Genomic DNA, 21,555 nt, shown 5'->3' with positions numbered 1-21,555 from the left:
ATGTAGGGAAGGCGGTAAGATTTTAATTTGAAAAGCACGCAAGCGGTCTCTGGCTTCGTGGTTTTTGAGGAATATGGCTGTTCGCAGGTCTGAGCTGAAATTTGTTTATAGGAATCGAGAGGCAGAGACTTAATTAGTCATTAAATCCTTTTCGCGATTTAACGACGATTTAACCTCGTTGTTGCCGAGTGTCTTTATTGTTCTAGTTTTCCCTCTCCGTGTGTTGTTTTTGGTCACCACCGCGCGTTTCTCAACTCCGACCCCCCCTGTCAGTTTAAAAGGAATAGGGATCTTCTGGGTTTCGTTTTACTTCTTGATTTGAAGTCCTGCAGAACCCCCGCAACTCCCCCCAAAAACTGCTAAAGGTGTGATTTTTTCCCCTGTTTTTCACTATCACGCTGAACCTTGCAGCTGTCATCTTCTGTTAAAGGTGAGCACAATTATTATGATCATTATTTTTAAACGTCTGCCTCACAGTTCCCAATTTCTGGGTTCGAATCTTAGGTCTTCTTGTGTGGATTTTGCATGTTCGCCAATTGCTTGTGTGGATTTTCTCCTGGTAGACTACTCCAGCTTCCTCCCATATTCCAAAACTCCACCTAGATGGGAAAAGTGGGCCCAATTTGGACTTTAGCATAGGGGTTTACTCACTTTTGTTACTAGCCATTTAGACATTGGCTGTGTGTTGAGTTACAGTATTTTATTTATTTTTATTATTTTGGGGGTAAAATTACATTGTTATACAAGCTGGACACCGACCACTTTAGCAAAATGTCATCCAGTCTTGTCCCATGAAAATGTATGATAAACTATTTACAAATACTCCCATTTTTGAGACACTATATTATCTATTGAGAAAGTACAATGGGCTATTGTTTAGCGTATCTGCTTGGATTACTTCTGTAGTATAGTTTTTCATATTCCAAAAGCAAGCTGAAAATGGCTAATTGGTCCCAATTTGGACATTTTCATATCGGGGTGTACTCACTTTTATTGCCTGTGGTTTAGACATTCATGAGTGTGTTGAGTTATTTTGAGGGGACAGTAAATTTACAAGCAGTTCTACAAGCTGTACAATAACTAGACCCTAAATTATACATATAAAGAAATCCATCCATTTTCTTTACGGCTTCTCCTCACTAGGGTCGCGGGCGTGCTGGAGCCTATCCCAGTTATCTTCGGACGAGAGGCAGGGTACATCCTGAACTGGTTGCCAGCCAATCACAGGGCACATAGAAACAAAACAACCATCCACTCACGTTCACACCTACGGGCAATTTAGAGTCCTCAATCAACCTACCACGCATGTTTTTGGGATGTGGGAGGAAACCGGAGTACCCGGAGAAAACCCACGCAGGCACGGGGAGAACATGCAAACTCCACACAGGTGGGGCCGGGATTTGAAACCCCAGTCCTCAGAACTGTGAGGCAGATGTGCTAACCAGTCGGTCACCATGCCGGCATATAAAGAAATATACAGTAAATATAAAATAGACTGACTATAAATATAGCAGACTCTCTAAAGGAGGCACAGAATAAAAATTGTGACTGAATTGTACAACCCAATATTCTTATGTTAATTGTAGGGGTGGAACAATTGATCCATTAATCAACAACTAATCGATTATCAAATTCATTGAGACTATTTTGATAATTGATTAATCGTTTAGAACCATTGTTTAACTTGTCCCATTGCTCAGATTTCAACCTTCCAACAGTAAATATTCTCAGTTTTCTGTAGTCCTTTGTAGAAAACAATGATCAACATTTTTGCCTATTTTCTGACATGTTACGGACCAAAACAGTAACTGAATCATAATCACTTTGTGCATTTTCTGCACTGTCAATTTTAAATTAAAAACTTATTGAATAAATGAATCATTATTGTTCATTCATGCATTCATTTCCCATACCGCTTCTCCTCACTAGGATCGCAGGGGTGCTGGAGCCTAGCCCAGCTGACTCTGGGCGAGAGGTGGGATAAACCCTGAACTGGTCGCAGGGCACTTATAAACAAACAACCAGTCACACTCACTTTCACACCTACGGGCAATTTAGAGTCTTCAATTAACCTACCACGCATGTTTTGGGGATGTGGGAGGAAACCGGAGTACCCACACAGTCACGGGGAGAACATGCAAACTCCACAGAGGCGGGGCCGGATTCGAAACCAGGGCCTCAGAACTGTGAGGCAGATATGCTAACCAGTTGTTCACCGTGCCACCAATTGGTATTGTTGTTGGTATTATTATTATTATTATAAATTCCTTTCTTGTTTCTCTAAAAAAAAAATTCTTCACTCTGTGAGATGTATCCCTCTGAGTCTGACATAAAGAATCAAGTGAAGTAAAAATGGATGGAAATAAAAAATATATATTTTTTTTATCCCAGTCATTGATTATTAAAAAAAAATATTGACAGATTAATCATTTATTAAAATAATCATTAGTCGCAGCCCTAGATACTTTGGTAGGGGAGTTGTGATTGGCCTTAATACTAAATAAATTAAGTTGGTTTGACTTGACTTCAGTTAAGTAACTCGTCCGCATGTGTCTCTGACAACAGAGCCATATTTTGTTTTCATAATGTGGTTTAGTGTTTGGGGGAAAATATTCCCACACATATATGGTCGGTGTGTAACAGTCCACCAAACATCACGTTGCAAGACCTACCTGGGTTTTAAGGCCTCAATTTGGTTCAAGTTGGGGACAGTAAAGGAAGAAAAGTGCTTATGTATTATCTAGAAGACATTTCAAACAGCGAGCTATACATTCTCCAATAAATGATTTTAAAATAAAGAAGAGTGAAATAAAAACAACTTTCTTTTTAGGAAAGTGCAACATCGAGTGCAAGACTAACAGTTTAAACAGTGTGAATTATTCTGCTATAAAATCACTAACAATGGAATTTGCTATTGCTTTGGCTCCTCTGAAAGAGCCTGGGAGAAGCTGTTTAAATATCGCTGGAAGTTGTGTTTGCGCAGCAGTATTTTTAAATTTTAATTTAATTTAATTTATTTATTTTCTTGCCAGAGAATGAGCTACATTGTATTTGTTTACGACACAGACGTGTGGCTTAACACGCGACCTAATATGGTCCATGTGTAATGTTACAACCCAAGTATACGGTGAACCAAACACTGACATCTCTGAGTCTAAATTTCTTTTGGTGCGTGTGCGAAGTTCACTGTCATCCTTGTCAAAATTAGCACGAAGTGAGCTGAAATGACCCTCCTGGTTGAAGTACGTGTGCAAGAATAATGTGAAGCGCAATGAGTCATTTGTGGCCAACAGCTAAGGTTTATGAGAAATACCGGTAGTTCAATTGTTGATGGTTATTTCTATTTTATTTTTTAATTATTATTTAAAATATTTTAGGCAGCATGGTGAGCGCATCTGCCTCACAGTACAGTGGACCTGGGTTCGAATCCGGCCTCGCCTGCGTGGAGTTTGCATGTATTCCCCGTGACTGCGTGGGTACTCCGGTTTCCTCCCACATCCCCAAAACATAGGCTCCAGCACGCCTGTGACCCTAGTGAGCATAAGCGGTATGGAAGATGAATGGATAAATTAAGAAAATATTTTAAAATCTAAAAAAAGTAAAACCCCAATTCCAATGAAGTTGGGACGTTGTGTTAAATATAAATAAAAACAGAATACAATGATTTGCAAATCATATTCGACCTATATTTAATTGAATACACTACAAAGACAAGATATTTAATGTTCAAACAGATAAACTTTATTGTTTTTAGCAAATAATCATTAACTTGGAATTTTATGGCTGCAACACGTTCCAAAAAAGCTGGGACAGGGTCATGTTTACCACTGTGTTACATCACCTTTTCTTTTAATAACATTCAATAAACGTTTGGGAACTGTGGACACTAATTGTTGAAGCTTTGTAGGTGGAATTCTTTCCCATTCTTGCTTGATGTACAGCTTCAGCTGTTCAACAGTCCGGGGTCTCCATTGTCGTATTTTACGCTTCATAATGCGCCACACATTTTCAATGGGAGACAGGTCTGGACTGCAGGCAGGCCAGTCTAGTACCCGCATTCTTTTACTACGAAGCCACGCTGTTGTAACACGTGCAGAATGTGGTTTGGCACTGTCTTGCTGACATAAGCAGGGGTGTCCATGAAAAAGATGTTGCTTGGATGGCAGCATATGTTTCTCCAAAACCTGTATGTACCTTTCAGCATTATTGGTGCCTTCACAGATGTGTAGGTTACCCATGCCGTTGGCGCTAACACAGCCCCATACCATCACAGATGCTCGCGTCTGAACTTTCCGTCCATAACAGTCCGGATGGTTCTTTTCCTCTTTGGCCCGGAGGACACGACGTCCACAATTTCCACAAAAAATTTGAAATGTGGACTGGTCGGCCCACAGAACACTTTTACACTTTGCACCAGTCCATCTTAGATGAACTCGGGCCCAGAGAAGCCGGCGGCGTTTCTGGGTGTTGTTGATAAATGGCTTTTGCTTTGCATAGTTGTACTGACGGATGTAGCGCTGAACTGTATTTACTGACATTGGTTCTCTAAAGTGTTCCTGACCCCACGTGGTGATATCCTTTACACATTGATGTCGGTTTTTGATGCAGTGCCGCCTGAGGGATCGAAGGTCACGGGCATTCAATGTTGGTTTTCGGCCTTGCCGCTTACATGCAGCGATTTCTCCAGATTCTCTGAACCTTTTGACGATATTATGGACCGTAGATGATGAAATCCCTAAATTCCTTGCAATTGTACGTTGAGGAACATTGTCTTTAAACTGTTCGACTATGTTATCACGCACTTGTTCACAAAGAGGTGAACCTCGCCCCATCTTTGATTGTGAATGACTGAGCAATTGAGGGAAGCTCCTTTTATACCCAATCATGGCACCCACCTGTTCCCAATTAGCCTGTTCACCTGTGGGATGTTCCAAACAGGTGTTTGATGAGCGTTCATCGACTTTCTCAGTCTTTTATGCCACCTGTCCCAGCTTTTTTGGAACGTGTTGCAGCCATAAAATTCCAAGTTAATGATTATTTGCTAAAAACAATAAAGTTTATCAGTTTGAATATTAAATATCTTGTCTTTGTAGTGTATTCCATTAAATATAGGTTGAACATGATTTGCAAATCATTGTAAGCTGTTTTTATTTTTGTTTAACACAACGTCCCAACTTCATTGGAATTGGGGTTGTAAAAAAGTTGGGATGTTACAAGACATCGCTATATTTTTAAATATTATAAGAAATGTTTGGAAAAAGTCAGTTTTTTAAATTGAATGTGCCAAGATATTTCACTGTTTTAAAAATGTACAGAAAAGTTAAATGTTACAAGATATCCCAAATTTTGTTTTATTTAAAGTGTTTAAAAAAAATCTAAAACAAAAGAGATTACACTTTAGTTTTCATTGGAAATATTTTACAAATGTTAAAAAAAGGTTATATGTTGCAAGATACTGTATTCCACTATTCTTAAGTTTTGAATATTTCAAAAATTACAAAAATACACAATGTTAAAATATCATGTTCATGACATAAAATATCATTTTATATATTATTGAATTATAAAAAACTAATACAACAGCGCAAATATTTTTTTAATTGGAAATATTTTTAAAATGTATCGTTTTATTTTGGATTTGAAAAATTCAAAAGCTATATATAAATATAATTAATATAATGTTGATGTCAATATAATTAACAGCCCTACTTTTATTTAGTAAATGAGAAAACACTCAGTTGTGCTCAGATGTTTGTTTACCCAGGCAAAAATTGTAAGATGTGTACAATTCTTTAAAGAAAACATGAAGGACCAGGCGAAACACATTTAATTTTATTTTAATAGGATTCAATTTAAACTGTTAAGCATTTCAGAAAAACACAAAACATTTAGTTGACATACATGATTTGCTTTCGCGGGCCACGTAAAATTATGTTTGGATCTGGCTCCCGGGCATGGAGTTTGACACGGTTTGTTTGAAATGTTTTATTGGAAGTAAAATTATTTTTCATTTTCCTATTTTCAAGCTAGTGTTCATAATGTACATAATGTTACAGTGGCTTACAGTAATATGAACTAAACTTTTAAGCAATAAAACCTCTTTCTCGCTTCTGATGATCAGAATTCTGAAAGATCAGTATTTTTTTTGTAGGTGGTACTTGGTGTAAATAGTTTGAGAACCACTGCTCTAGTGTACACCACACACCATAAGAGCAGCACTTACTGGAAGATCTTGAAACACATCTCACTGCTCGGTGTTATTTCTACAATTTCTCATCTGATCATTGCATAGATTACCCATGACATTTGTATTTACCGCATGTGAATTAAAAAGCAGAAGTGTTCTCACATCAGGGTGGTTGGTGTTCCTGACGCTCAGCTTTGTCAATGAGTGTGTGTGGGGTGGGGGGGACTTCCGATTTGAACCCACTCGCTGCTCTTGCCTCATACAATGATATCACAGTACACCATGTGAGACCTCAGCCTGTATTCTTTAAAAGCACTCTGGCATGGACATTCTCAAAACTTCACACGCACACACAGACAGAGAGGATTAAACCAGTTCAGCTGTATACAAACCAGTTCAGCTATATAAGCGCATTCTGAAGACGGCACTGTTGTCTCCGCAGCAGCAGGACCAAGATGGACGTCAACCTGGACGGATTGTTCCGGCATAACGTCAGCTACGACTACGACGATGACTACGCGTACAAAGATGATGACCCGGAGTCCCAGGGCAGCCAGGCAGTGTGGATCCCGCTCGTCTACTCGGTCGTTCTGATCCTCGGCCTGTTCGGGAACGGGCTGCTGCTGGCGACACTGGCACTGAAGAAGCGAGCGTGGAGGACGTCGGACATCTTCATTCTCCACCTGAGTGTCGCCGACATCCTGCTGCTGGTCACGCTGCCACTGTGGGCGGCACAGACCACCCAGAGTTGCGGATGGTGCATCGGACTCGCTCTTTGCAGAATCAGCGCAGTTATTTTTAAGGTTTGGGCTGTTTTGTTCCCCCCTCACACTCACTTTCTGAACACATGAGGCAAAACTACATCCGAAATGTAATATGTAACTTCAGAAGAGGCAAAACTACTTTCACTCTGTAGTTAAGTAAAACTACAACTCCTTGTGTAAAAAAAAAAAAGACTTTGGTAAAATGAAAAAGTGCATAAAGAAAAGTACAATACTGCTGTTATTTTAGAGTAATATAACTCAAGTAAAAGTAAAAATTAGTCCTATGAATAATAGTATTCAGTGAAAAAGCTACTCAAGTACTGAGTAAATGATATAGGTTACCATTTTTTGTTTTTAGTCAGAGCATGAATATCAAATAGAACAGAACAAATATATAAAATAGGAACATGCAAATTCAAATACATTGGTGCCCAGAGATACAAGTTTAATTTGTATGCATCTCAAAACATTTGTATCTCAAACCATCTTCCCCCATTGAAATAAATGGAAATGCAACTAGAAACAAACAACCATTCACACTCACATTCACACCTAGGGGCAATCTAGAGTCTTCAGTTAACCTACCACTCATGTTTTTCGGATGTGGAAGGAAACCACGGTCCTCAGAACTGTGAGGCGGATGTGCTAGCTAGTTGTCCATCGTGCCTCCATCACAATAAAAATTGCACTCATTAGTATCAGTCATCAGTCAAAATCACTTTTCTGCTTGACATGTTTCTTTTGACAAAAAGCTAGTTTTGGTCAGGAACTGATGTTTTTGGTGAAACCAACCCATCTAAAGAGTGGAAAAATATAGTAATAGACTTTTTTTACTGGTTAAAAAAAAGAGAACACAATATTCTGTGGGTCTTGAAAGATGAGTCAAAATGCTCTAAAACAGCTTCTGATATTGGAAGCTCCGTTTTGAGTAGTAAATGTGTTAAAAAGTACATTCTCCATCATATGCCCCCTTTAAACTAAATCACATTGTTTTCCTCTCCCTAGCTAAACTTCTTCTGCGGGATTTTTCTCCTGACCATCATTTGTTTGGACCGTTACCTGTCGTTGGTCCACGCCAAGCAGCTGTACTCCCACAAGAAGCCCATGTTGGCCCACCTCAGCTGCCTGTCGGTGTGGCTCGTCTCCCTGCTTCTCACCGTCCCCGAGTGGCTCTTCGTGGCGTTGGAACGGCACCCGTGGAAGGAGAAGACCCAGTGCGTCCTCAGCCTCTACCCCACCAACAAGCGCTTGGCATCGCGCCTTCCCCACCACGTGCTCAGCGCGGCCTCCGCCATCGTCATCGGCTTCTCGTGCGCGATGCCGTGGCTCCAGCGCCCTGCCAAAACACTCCGTAAGAGGGTGGTCACACTCATCCTAGTGGGGGTCTTCTCGCTCTGCTGGATTCCGTATAATGTCGCGCTCGTCGCAGACACATTCAGAGGGGCAGAGAACACCTCCAACGGTTCGTCCGGTCTTCCCCAAAGTTCCCGGAGGACCTCTCTGACCGTCACGGCGGCATTGGGCTGCGTCCACGCCTGCCTCAGGCCGTTGCTCTACCTCGGCCTGAGCAGCGATTTTAGGAAGTGGACCCTGGCGGTGTTGAGTTGTGTCGGAGCAGAACCTAAGGGGTCAGTGTGGGAATTGGGCGTGGGTGACGACGCCTCGCTCGAGCAGAGACCAGAGACGGAGGAGCTTAAGCAGATTGCCAGTGTGGAGCAGCAAGTGCAGTCTAAAATGGCCACGTAGCAGAGGTGGGGAACTCGAAGGAAGTTGTGCAATTCAAACTTTAGTCACCAGTTTTAAGACTTGGGACTTCCTTGGCTAAAACATATGATAGACTCGAATCGACTTGACTTTGACTTGATATTCATGAGCCTTGACGACTTCAACCTGAATTACAGTGGTACCTTGACATACCAATGCCTCACTTACAGGTTTTTCGAGTTACAAGCTATTGCATAGTGGATTTTTTGAAGCATTTTGTTGCGAGCCAAAATTGTACATACAAGTGAAGTGGAAAACAAATGGAGCACTGTAATACACTCCCGTGTGGGCAAGGAAAGACACACTTACCAATGCACTTTCAGCCATTTATTGAACGGGACCAGCAGCTAAACAAATAAATTACAAATAAAAAAAAATGAAAACACACGCACAAGGAGCATGGAACAGATGTCACCATGTGGGAAATGGCTGACCTGAGCTGAAGTCAGAGCTCCTGACTTCACTCACGAGGCCACACCCCCTTTAAAGGCGCCCGTCAAACACAAATACACTGCTCTGTGTGTTTCTGTGTGAGACTTGCGGCTGAATTGCACTTCTTAAAACGAATGTATTTCTTTACATTCTATTTTATTATGTATTTATATTTTTCAATACAGTGATATTTTTCTTTATTAAAACGTACAACAAAAATTGTGGTGGTTTTGGGAGGCTGAAACGATGAATGGCATTTCCATTCATTTTATTGGGAAAAAAATGTATTTGATATATGAGTAAATTTGAGTTGCGAGTTTGGTCATGTAACAAACTAAACTCATAAGGTAGCACTGTCTTGGCTGTTTATACTTCAAAATCTGCATTTTCAAGATGTGCCATTTGTTCTGTTTTGAAATAAATGTTATTTTCTGTGTCGTGCATGCAAACCTGGCAACCCACCAGTACGCTATGATGCAAAAAACATGTGAAGGGCTCAGAAGATAATTCAATTTGGTTTCAAGGATTATGTTTTTGATGAAATAGAGAAAAAGAGAAAAGCAACATGCAGGATTTGCAACTCGAGAGATGAGACCCAACAGCCACAACATCTAACTTCATGAGTTATTACAAAAACTAGAAGGACAAGTAAACTGTCAACTTCACAGTTTAGCTAACCTGCAGCTGGTCAAATGTAGGCTTGAAGTCAGTTATGTGTTTAATTGAAAACACAATCAAGTAATAGACAATGTGGAGACTAGTTTGGAACCATTAAAAACGGTAATTGTGAGCATGTTGGTACAGCTAACGAACACAAGTACCGATAATGTTGACAGTACATGCTAATACCAAGTGGATAACGTGCAACTGAGCAAGAGTACACTTGACTCGTGAGCTGCTTAACCCAAGTAATGACTTGACTCGACTTGCTTGACATTTAGTGGAAACTCGAAATTGACTTGCTTGATTTTTGCCAAAGTAACATAACAATAATAAGAAGTACCTCTGCCACATAGGTCACTATTATTTTCTGAATGATGCACTCTGAATGATGCACTCTCAAAGGGAAGTTAGTGTCATATTTAACCACTGTTTCACAACATTTCTTTGTCACTTTGTGTACATATGTTTTTAATGCCTGTATTTTAATAGTCGCTCTTATTGCAAACTTGTGTTGTCTCATACACTGCCTAACCCTCCTAAAAAAAAAAAAAAAAAAAAAAAAAGTCTGCTTTTACCAAAGCAATTGGATACGTGCCCTTCTTCCTGGTCTCAAATTCTTGGTCTTGGTCTCAAAGTGGTCTTGATTTTGACTTGGTCTCCAAGGCTTGGTCTTGACTTTTCCTTAGAGTATTTGTCTTACCTTGGCCTGAAAGTCTAGGACTTGACTTGGCCTCAAAGGCTTGGTCTTGACTTGGCCTCAAAGTCTTGGTCTTAACTTGGTCTTAAAGTCTGGGTCTTGACTTGGCATCAAAGTCTTCTTTTTGACTTGGTCTCAAAGGCTTGGTCTTGAATTGGTCTTAAAATCATGGTCTTGATTTTAACTTGGCCACAAAGGCTTTGTCTTGACTTGGCCTCAAAGTCTTGGTCTTGATTTGGTGTCAAAGTCTTCTTCTTGACTTGGCCTCAAAGGCTTGGTCTTAACTTGGGCTCAAAGTCTTGGTCTTGAAATCCTGGTCTTGATTTTGACTTGGCCTCAAAGTATTGGTCTCAAAGTCTTGATTATAACTTGGTTTCACAGTCTCGATCTTGATATGACCACAAAGTCTTGGTCCAAAAGTCAAAGTCATGACTTGGTTTCAAAGTCTTTATCTCAATATGTCAATATGTCCACAAAGTCTGGGTCCCAAAGTTATGGTCTTGATTTTGACTTAGCCTTAGAGTCTTGATCTCAAAGTATTGATCATAACTTGTCTTCAATTTCTTCATATTTATATGAAAGTCTGAGTCCCAAAGTCATGGCCTTGACCTGCCTTCTTTGTCTGAAAGTACCATATTGGTCTTGACTTGTTTCAAAGTCTTGGTCTTCACATGACTTCAGTTATTATTATAATAGTTATTATTATTATTAATGTTTGTGTATTTTTATGTACAACACTTTGTTTCAGCTGTGGTTGTTTTTCAAAGTGCTCTAAAAATAAAGTTGAGGTGAGTAATCCATTGATCCTGACCATCTTTAATAATGAGAAGTATCAGTAATTCTCCAAGTCCGAAGAAAACTTGAAGGTATTGGGAGCATGAGACCACATTTTCACACAGGGATTGACCCCCACCACCACATTGCCAGAATCCAGACTGTAAGAATCTTTGGAATGTGCTGAAGGAGGCTTACAGCTGTGGCCCAATACAAATGGAATTTATCCAAACGATGCTGTGTCATAATCAAAGCGACAGGCAATCCGTGTAGAGCAGTGTGTGAGTTTTTATGGCTGGGCAGTGTAATTCTAGTAGTTTTAGTAGCTAAATATTATTATATGTTGGGAAGATAAGCTCATGTCCTTATCAGTCATCTTCAACGGTGCCGAGGCACTTGGTAAAGTCGACAGTGACAACTAAGTAATCTGGCCATTTTACTCCAAGAACCACGCAGTTACGTAACAAGCATGCAAGGGAATTTCCTGCTGGGCAAATCCTGCAGTGCTTTTTTTTTTTCACTGTTACAACATGATTGTGGAGGGCACACAGCAGGTTGACACAGATATGTCGGTAATGTCATTGGTCATGTTTCTACTAGACTATTAAAAGCTCTTATGTGTTGACTCCCTGTCTGTTTGGGAGGGCTTGTCTCTCACAGTCAACCAGACCAACCTGATTTGTAAGCCGAGGTTGTGTAAATGCAAAGACACGATACAAAGAACGAAACCGGGTGAGGGAAACTTTTTCAGTGTTGATCCTGGATAGTCCTCCAATGGCTGTACTAAATGTATGAAAACAATCAAACAAATGTGTATTCTGAGTAACAATGAGTTAAATGTTATTTTGTTTCCTCTCAAATAAATATGTTCTATGAAAGTACAGAAAAAGCCATGTTACAAGCCATTACAACTTAAAGCCATGACAAATTGATCACAGTCTTGCATATTTGGGTGAGGTTTGCAGGCCCCCACTCTGCTCCTTATCATCTCTTTTTTTTTTCTTGCATAAACCGCACATTGCACAAGGGTGCAAAGCTGTGCTTTTGTTTTCCCTACATTTGTTTCCTGTCAGAATCACACAAGATGTTTTTCTTGAGGGTGTTGAATTCGTGCCATGAAGTCATTGAAAGTCTACACGCCTTATTAGGACATGTCTTCAAAACTTGCTTTTAGGTATTGAAGTAATTCCACTCTGTGCTGAAGTATTAGTAAAGTTATGTGTAAAAAAAAAAAAAATGATTAGTATTTTATTAGTCTATGAGTACTTTAGTAACTGAAGTATTTCTACTTCACCACCACTGATTCCCGTGTATGACGTTGGTAAAAGTGTTATCTGCAATCTGACTATTGTCCATAAATTATGCCTTCACAAAGATAATGGTCGTTTTGAATGACACTGTCAGAAAGGTATTCATTTACTGAGATGTTTCTTATTGTGGTTGTACTATGTAGTTTGCAGTCATGTACAACTGTTCCTGATACAACAATTCTGAATATGATGTAATGGAGCAACACTTTGTTAATGAATACCCACCCCTCGGACAATGTCAAAAGAGCACTATTATCACTGTTAAGGTAACAACTCTTCTATTAGCTCTCACTAACATCTAACATATATTATATATATATTATATATATATATATTATATATATTATATGTTATATATATATATATATATTATATATAATATATTATATATATATATATATATATATATATATATTTATGTGAGAGACTTCACACATGTTGAGAGAAAAATCAGATGTGTGCTTACTGCTTTTATTGTGTGTGGTGTACTCAAGATGATGAGCACAACACACCACACGTACTGATTTTTGTCATAGTACCAAAACTCACCTGTGAGAGGCAACATGGTGCCACCGGACATCTACACTACCTGAAAATCTAAAGAAGAAAGTAGTGGAGTAGCAGAAGTAGAAATAGAAGAATCTAGTTGTTAGCTTATTTGGTAATTGCATTAAGGTTGCAAAGTCCTTGTCATTATTGTGTGTGTATTGTTCTGTTTCACGTCACAGTAATGGAGCTCGTGGCTCAGTGTTGAAGTGGCGGTTCTAGGGGGGAACTTGGGGGCCAGTCCCCCCAAAACACTGTGCTTGCCCCCCCTCTCACACCCACAAGGTTAGGTTCAATACAGCCCCAAACATTTTAAAATATCACCCTAGTGTTTGTTTTGGGACAGTCCCAATTGGCCCACCATGACGTTGACATTTATTTGAGGTTCTTACTCAGATTTTATTTTTATTTTTTAAAATCAGAAGTTACTCACCAGTCACTCTTTATTTGATTAGTTTTTTTCACTGAGTACTTTATTAGAGGACTACTTTTTAACATCACGTCATCTTGTTCTAAAAGTAACAGTAATCTTACTTGAGTACAATATTTGGCTACTCTACACACCTCTGCATCCAACAATCAGGCCTTTGCTGACTTTGATCGCAAGGGTAGGGAAAAGACCAAAGCCTACCACACCATTATGTGGCATCTCAGTGGCAAGGAACCATGTTGAGGGTAGGACCTTATAGTAGAAAGACCAAAGCCCTGTCTAACTGAAAAGTAGTATTTTTCTGCCATCTCGTGGCATCTATAGACAATCAAAAACCTTTTGGGGAGCATCTATTACTCACGGATTTTTGTTATTTGTGACCAGGGTTGGTCCCTATTCCCCACAAATACTGTAGTAGGGGTTTTACTGTACCCTAATTAGGATTGTGCAGGTATACCTAGTGGTTTGGCCGGTTTCAGTTCTGTTATTGAAAACTAATCATTGGTGTCCGATGAGGTATACAAATGTGAAACAAAACATGTATTCATGTATGTTTAATGGCACAGTGTAATACAGTACTTATGGTATGTATGCTGTTGAAATCGAAGCGATACTAGAAGAAAATTGTTGTTGAAAATTGTTGTATACACAAAAGGGTTTTGGTACAATGGAAATGTCTCTAGATACATATTTTTCAGGAGGTTGGTTCTGGTGTGTGCATGCTTCTGTTGTCATGTGTTTCAGATTGCTAGGGAGTTTGTGGTGTCTGCAGACTCAGACCAAATGGAGGTTCTCCTTCTGCCGACGGCTGACTGGAGTTTCTCGGATTTGCAGGTAAGGATCCTCATGATGTCCAGGAGCTGATGGCGAAACTTGACCCCCACAAAGGCGTACAGGATGGGGTTGAGGCTGCAGTGGAGGTAGCCTATAGTCTGGGTGATAATCATAGCCTTCGCCAGAGAGGCTCTAAATTCACAACTGGTGCTGGTGTCGTCCAAAAAAGCCGTGTCCACCATGAGGACAATGTTGTACGGCGTCCAACAGAGAAAGAACACCACCACCACGGCAGCGATGACCCAAAACGCCTTCTGCTTCTGGGCGCCCCCTGTACCGCAGCGTAGCCGGCGCAGGATACACGAGTAGCAGAAGATGAGGACAAGCGACGGCAGCAGGAAGCCAGCGATGTGGTCGAGGAGACGCGAGGCCAGTCTCCACGAGTGAAAGTTGGACACACACTCTGTTTTGTTTCGCCTTGCATCGTGCAACGCCTCCCGGAAGATCCAGTCAGGCACGGAGAGGACAACCGAGAAGAGCCAGACGGCCAGGCAACTGGACTGGATGAGCCAGGGTTTCCGGCGAGAGTACATCTGGGTGGCGTGCACGATGGACAGGTAGCGGTCCAGACTGATGCACGCCAGAAGCAAGATTCCACAGTAGAAGTTGATCTGAGAATGGAAAGACAACGCTTTTGGTTTGTTTTTTGGAATTTACCTTTGGAATCATCTGTCAGTCACTATAGCTATCGATCTGTCTATCTAACTGCCTGTCTGTCCGTCAGGCTCTCTATACATTCAGTCACTCCATCCTTTTGTCAGTACATATACAGTATCTGTCTCTCTTAATCAATTTGGCATTCAAGCCATCATTGCTTCAGTCGGTCCATCCGTCTCTCTCTCTCTCTCTGTCTAGGTGTCCGTCTGTCTGTCTATCAATCTATACCTCTGTCAATCAATCCATTGATGCATCTGTCCGTCTGTCCATCTATGTCTCTCGATCTATCTGTCTCTGTCTGACCATCGATCAGTCTGACACACCATCTATCAATCCCTTTATCAGTTGATCTATCTTATCTTTCTGTTAATACTTTGATGCATTCATCAATATGTTTGTCAGTCATTCTACCTGTCTGTCTAACCTTCTGTTGCTCTGTCCAGCCATCTTTCTGTCTGTCAGTCCTTCAATCTGTTGCTCCTTTATACATCCGGCAATCCGTCAATTCATCTGTCAGTCATTCTATCTGTCTGTTTAACCTTCTGTCTCGCTGCCTGTATGTCCTTTGATTCATTAGATCGTCCATATGTCAATCAATCCGTATGTCATTACATACTGTATTACTGTCTCTGTCCATCGATACGGCATTCAATCTATCGATACATCGGTCAGTCAGCACATTTCACCACTGGTGGGCACATGACAATAATAATAATAATAATAATAATAATAATAATGTCTTTTGTCCTACTGTGAAAACAGCTCCAGTGATCTTGCAGAGAGGCGTGCCGAAGGTCCACCCAAGAATTTGGGCGTCCTGTGCGGTCATCAAGGGTAGTGTGAACAGCAACAGGACGTCAGCCACAGCCAGGTGCAGGATGAAGGTGTCCGTCACGCTCCACGTCTTCCGGCTCCGAGCCAGAATTCCCAGGAGAAGCCCGTTGCCCATGATGCCCACGACGAAGGCCACCGAGTACAGCACTGGTATGAAGACCGCCTCGAAGTGCCGGACCTCTTTCGGGTCACACACGCTGACAAACGACTCATTGCTGACGTACGACTCGTTGCTGTCGTACTCACTTCCTTCCAGCAGGTCGATGTCTTCCAAGAACCACGAGTCTAGGTCTAAGGTAACAGCTTCACCCCTCTCCAGCAAAGAACTCTGAAAATATGACGCAGTGTTTGGGTGTTGTTTCACTTGCCTAACTTCTGTGCAGCCAGCGTGTATTCAGTTCCCACTCAGTAACGGTTCAAATGCAAGCGTGAATTGTCTCTCTCTATATAGCTGTCCTTCAATCTGTCAGTCAGTTGATACATCTGTCAGTTCGGCAATCCGTCGGTCCTTCAATCCATGAATTTGTCTGTCAGTCTGTCTTAGCTATCGCTCTAACCTTCCATCTTTCTGTCTGTTAATATGCCCTGTGATTGACTGGCAACCAGTCCACAGTTTAGTCCATTCATCGATCTATCGGTCATTCTATCTAGCTAACGTTTGTTGGTTTCATCGGTCCTTTGATAGACACGTTGGGGTGTCATGTCACCGATGGTGGAGTAGATCCGTTTTCACTCAGTGACAAATGGTTCTCTATATGTGCCTTGTATTTGCCTGGCGACAGGTCCAGGGTGGAGTCTGCCTTTGCCCCAAAGTCAGCTGAGTTAGACTCCAGCTCCCACGCAACCCTGGACAGGGTAAGTAAGCAGTGTCGAGAATGGATGGCTGTTTGTTTTTTTTTTTTTATAACCACATGATGCCGCTGTGTATCTATAGCCTGTCATAACAGTAGGATAGTTACACATAATTGTTTCATGTCGATGAGGAACAATCATTTGGAGCCCCCACTAGCTGACTTTGGGCGAGAGGCTGCGTACACATTGGATTGGTTTCCAGTCAATCAGCAGGACACACAAAAAAACTATTCCCTCTCTCATTCACACCTATGGGCAATTTGAGTCTTGAGTGACCCTAACTTGCATGTTTTTGGAATGTGGGAGGAACAGTCTTGTAATGGAGTATAAATACTTCACTGTAGAACAGAATTTTCATGTGTCTGTCTTTCACTTTAAATCCACTGCATTTCTTGCATAAAAACATTTTTTTACTGAAAAATCACACGAAATGGTACGTTGACAAAATGCCTGAACCACAGAGCACAAAGCGGAAAAATAGTCCTGCCTGTTCAGAGCGAGGTACACAATTTACCCACGGAGAGTACTGACAAGATGAAAGCACCTGCTGCTCACAGATGTTGATTAAAACAACTACAATGGTGTCAATCAAAGCACTACATCAGCATGACATTGTGCAGGTGTACCTAATGAAGTGTCCAGTGACTGCGTTGTTCCACAGTAATGGTCACTAATTAAGTTTTGCATATTGTTATATTTTTGTTTCCTACTTTCTTATGTCATTGTTGATAAATTATGATGAGAAATCATTAACATGGTCGGGGTCTTCACAAATATGAATATAATTAATTAATAGTAATAACAGAATTGAGGTAATTTAGCTGATTTGTTATTTCAGAAGTCAATCGAACTAGTAGCCTTTCACAATAATCACTACCTGAAAATGATCTGCCATTGTCACTTTTAACCTCAGTGGAACTGACAGTTTTTGTTTAACACAAAGGAAGCACTCACACTGATAATTAACCTGTTATTAAACTAATTATGTTAATAAAGTTAGTAAAGTTAATTAAACACAAATACGGCTGTTCCTGAAATACAAAGTAGGAATGTGTAAGCTGCAAACAATAAAAGGTATGCAAGTCTCATAATAATAATAATAATAACGTCTTACTAGCTTTTTCCCTATTCGGGGTCGCTAAAATAGTAATAATAACTTACCAGGCTGAAATCATGTGACATGGTTGATTCCAGCAGATTCATGCACCATACACACGCAATGCGGACAGTAACTTTATATAAAAGAGAGGAAGTTGAGGTTAAAAAAAAAAAAAAACGTGAAAACCAAATCGTGAAGGCAGGTGTGCAGTGCTGAGTGCATGAAGGGGGATACAAATGACGTCACAGGCAAAGCTCGAGGAAACAATTTTTACACAATGTCCCAACTTCATTGGAATTGGGGTTAGTATGAAAAAGTTAAAATATAAGTGTAATGAATAAACTGGTTTTATGAAGTATAATTATTGGGTTGGGTATGTGCCTTTAAGGTTCATGACCAAGTGAGCAATGTCAAGTTGGATTCGGGTTGGCTGCTTACCCTGCATGTGAGCATCTAGGCGTGAGCTGTGGTCTACAGCAGCTCCTTGCAAGTGTTCTCATTTGTGTGTTTGACTGTTTGTCCCATTCAAGTAACAGCTGAAAATGCTTTGGCGACTGTGGCTCTCCTTGCCCACATGAGAGGGCATCACGGTGCCTTAATTGCTCCAGTTTTTCACACTTGGCTCAAATTTTAGCTTGCAACACAAAGAAAACAGTCGACCATGCGACGGCTCGTAACTTGAAAAAACTATTAGTTGGGGCACTTGTAAGTCAAGGTGCCATTGTACACTGTATATACTTTTTTGTAAAATATTTGTTTGAAGGTGTGCCGTGAGATTTTTAAAATTTAAAACAGGTGCTTTTGCCTAATACTGAGCAACAGTGCCGAATGCATTTGTTTCATCACTTGCCATAAAGAAACCATCCACCATCATGAAGGCTTTTAATGAGGACTCTCAATTACTGTAAAGTCCTTGTTTTTTTTAATCTCTCCAATTTTAGGAACTGCTTCAGCACCTCCAAAAATGGACTAGAAACACCTATATAGGGCTTCTCTTCATTAGTGAGCTGGAGATTATCCCAACTGAGTTTTTGGCGAGTGCTGGGATACACCTTGGACTGGTCGCCGGCCAATCACAGGCCACATGTAGATATACTGTAGACATATACAACCATTCACACTCACATTCAACCTATGGACAATTTAGAGTCTTAAAATGACAGTTTTTGGAATGCGGGAGGAAGCTGTAATACCCAGAGAAAACAGGCAGACATTGAACACGCAAACTCTTTGCAGATTAGCAAAATCAGGATTTAGACAATCTCTAAAGAAAACAATTAGAGTACCGTATGTCTTATTTACTTGAAGGCCATAATAACTGTGGAAGAAAAGGCGAATGGGTGGTATCTTTCAAGAACAAGCTGTCATGTTAAGATAAGGACGATGAGGGCAATTTTATATGCATCATTTTTTTCTGCTTTCAACAATCATCTCCGCGGAACGAGGCATCCAATGGCCATGAGGGGCCGCATGGATGCTCATGGCAGACTGCGACTGCAGCAGATGATTTGGATACTTTCTTGAAACTTATGGGAAGAATTTTCCTCCTTCCTCCTCATGCAATGGACTAATCAATCTTCTTACTACACTGGAAGACGGTAGCAATTAGCAAAACAAAAGTAAAATGTGAGGAAAATTAAGTAGCGTTACGCCATTGGAGCGGAGAAAAGGAAAAGGTGAGAGGTAAACAGTTTTAAGCAAAATGAAAATTCACAGTGAAAATGAACATGCGTAACCAACAAACAGCAAGAGCCAGACGCTATTGCCAGTCACAGTAGCAAGTCACACGAGTGACACTTTCCATCACAAAGATGTGTGTATTAAAACAGTCGAAATTGTGAAGTGTATTCCCGTAAATATTGGTTAATGTTCTTAGCAATCACAGTGAAAGCATTGAGATGATTTCCTTGTTTGATAATAATCCTTGCAAAGGATTTTAAGGACTTTATATCGCGCTGGAAATAGAAGAATTTTCTCATGTTCCCTTTTTTTAATGAGGGATGAACTTTAATTTTCAAAATCTTTACAGTATTCTGATGTAAAGAAGAGGGAGGCTACCTACATATCCTGGAAAGTGGATTTAATTATATTTATCATTGTCTCTTTAGACCTTCTTTATGAACAACCTTATCAGTATATCATTTCTTCTGAAATCTGGGTTTTAGTTCTTGTTGTTTGCATTGAGCCAACACCTGCGTGCGAGCCTGTCTCCCCTTGCCACTTTGAGACGTGTTCCTGTTTTCTTTGCACCTTCTCGTCTCCACTTCTTGTTTTGTTATTAACCTACACCTAACCCGAAAGCAACATAGTGCAGCTTGATGATTTTGTAATTGTACACCACCGCAGTGGATTTGAACCAAAGCAATCAAGATGCAAAGAAGTGGAGGCTTTCAACTTTGATTGAAGAGGTTTCACAAAATGTGACTTTTACCATTTAGGAATTATAACCATGTTACGCAGGGTGCCTGCATTAATAATAAATTGTGGCGGTGTATCATACGCTGTTCAAATATTCCTGGACCAATGTTTACTTAATTTTGGCATGTTTTTTTTAAATCATATGTATGCAAATCTGTGCTCATTTTTGACAATACAGTACGCACCACATATTTGTGACAGTGATGGTATAACTTGACCTCAGAATCAAATGCAAGCACTTCCTCGTTCATTTTGCATCTGACACTGTTGTATTTGTTGTACTTTAGTCTATGGGCAATAAGAAGGTAGATTGTAGCTAAAACACAGAGACAGTATGTGCTTTTCTTCAATTTGTATTGCATTTTAGTTGAGTTTAGTTTTTAGATACACTAAATACCCAGATGGCTTGTAATTTACTTTAGTTTAAGCTTTTAGACATAGTGCGTACCCTGCATTTAATGTTCTCTCAAATGTATATTTATTCATATTATGTCTATGGATCTCATTGAATATTATTTTATTTCATCGCTACAGTAGGTACTCCAGATTTATTTATGTTATTTTGTTTAGTTTTATTCTATTTTATATGATTTACATGAGTTTATTTTATCTATTGTATGTGTACCCTTGATTAAATTATACTTGGTTTGATTTTACTTCAGCTTTGAGATACAGCACATACCCTGGATGAAATGTAACATTTTAGCTTGGTTTAGTTTATATATACACTCTATACCTTATATCTCATGGTAATTCCCACACAAAATAAGAGTAGATCAATTGTTTCAGCATAGCCTGATTGACTAACGTACTTTTGTATGAATCCCATAATAAAATTCAGAAGTGAAATAAAAGTGGCTTGCCATACGAATTGCTCTGGGTGCATGTGGCCCTCTTTCCGTGCTTATTGCACATCGCACAGAAGAATGACAATTTTCTGGGTAAGTAACAGCACCTGTACACAACAAGGAGACCTCGTGTTAACAACCACTAAGTGGAAAATACACAATGACACTGTTGTTTATTTAACCTTAAGCATGTGTCTGAAGAACAACTGGAGGGTTTGCGCCTGTACAAAATACAACAATTATTACTGACTTACGCATTTCCCCTAAATGCATTTTATTCATTTCTTTAATTTTGCAGGTATGGTTTTACAAACCCCTTCCTCTTTTGACTCAGGGTGGTTTGGTCTGACCACATTGTAGGGCGTATGTGCACATGAAAGTCGACACAAGCTTGTGATCACCTCTTTTAGCACAGTTGTGTATTAAAAAGGACACTTTTTTTTTTT

The 21,555-nt window shown here is 40.1% G+C and overlaps 2 protein-coding genes across 5 annotated transcripts; one reads left to right on the top strand and one right to left on the bottom strand.

The window, feature by feature from the left end:
• Positions 1 to 21: 21 nt before the first annotated feature.
• On the top strand, positions 22 to 12,023 carry LOC133479862 (C-X-C chemokine receptor type 3-like). 4 transcript variants are annotated; one of them, XM_061777359.1, is made up of 4 exons: positions 22 to 430; positions 1,930 to 1,975; positions 6,633 to 6,990; positions 7,957 to 12,023. In XM_061777359.1, the coding sequence occupies exons 3-4, from the start codon at positions 6,643 to 6,645 to the stop codon at positions 8,695 to 8,697; spliced, it is 1,089 nt and encodes a 362-aa protein (XP_061633343.1). In that variant the 5' UTR covers positions 22 to 430; positions 1,930 to 1,975; positions 6,633 to 6,642; the 3' UTR covers positions 8,698 to 12,023. The 4 variants fall into 4 exon arrangements, with proteins under 4 accessions (XP_061633343.1, XP_061633342.1, XP_061633344.1 ...); XM_061777358.1 differs by having other exon boundaries at positions 6,630 to 6,990; positions 7,957 to 12,022; XM_061777360.1 differs by lacking the exon at positions 1,930 to 1,975.
• Positions 12,024 to 14,090: 2,067 nt separating this feature from the next.
• Positions 14,091 to 17,985, bottom strand: cxcr3.1 (chemokine (C-X-C motif) receptor 3, tandem duplicate 1). The gene is made up of 3 exons (XM_061777835.1): positions 17,906 to 17,985; positions 15,810 to 16,220; positions 14,091 to 15,012 (listed from the first exon to the last, which is right to left on the bottom strand). The coding sequence occupies exons 1-3, from the start codon at positions 17,945 to 17,947 to the stop codon at positions 14,308 to 14,310; spliced, it is 1,158 nt and encodes a 385-aa protein (XP_061633819.1). The 5' UTR covers positions 17,948 to 17,985; the 3' UTR covers positions 14,091 to 14,307.
• Positions 17,986 to 21,555: the final 3,570 nt, after the last annotated feature.

This window comes from Phyllopteryx taeniolatus, chromosome 6 (assembly GCF_024500385.1).
Source record: "Phyllopteryx taeniolatus isolate TA_2022b chromosome 6, UOR_Ptae_1.2, whole genome shotgun sequence".
Lineage (NCBI taxonomy): Eukaryota > Metazoa > Chordata > Actinopteri > Syngnathiformes > Syngnathidae > Phyllopteryx > Phyllopteryx taeniolatus.
Note: the sequence above shows the minus strand (reverse complement) of the source record. Positions and strands in the feature narration are given on the sequence as shown.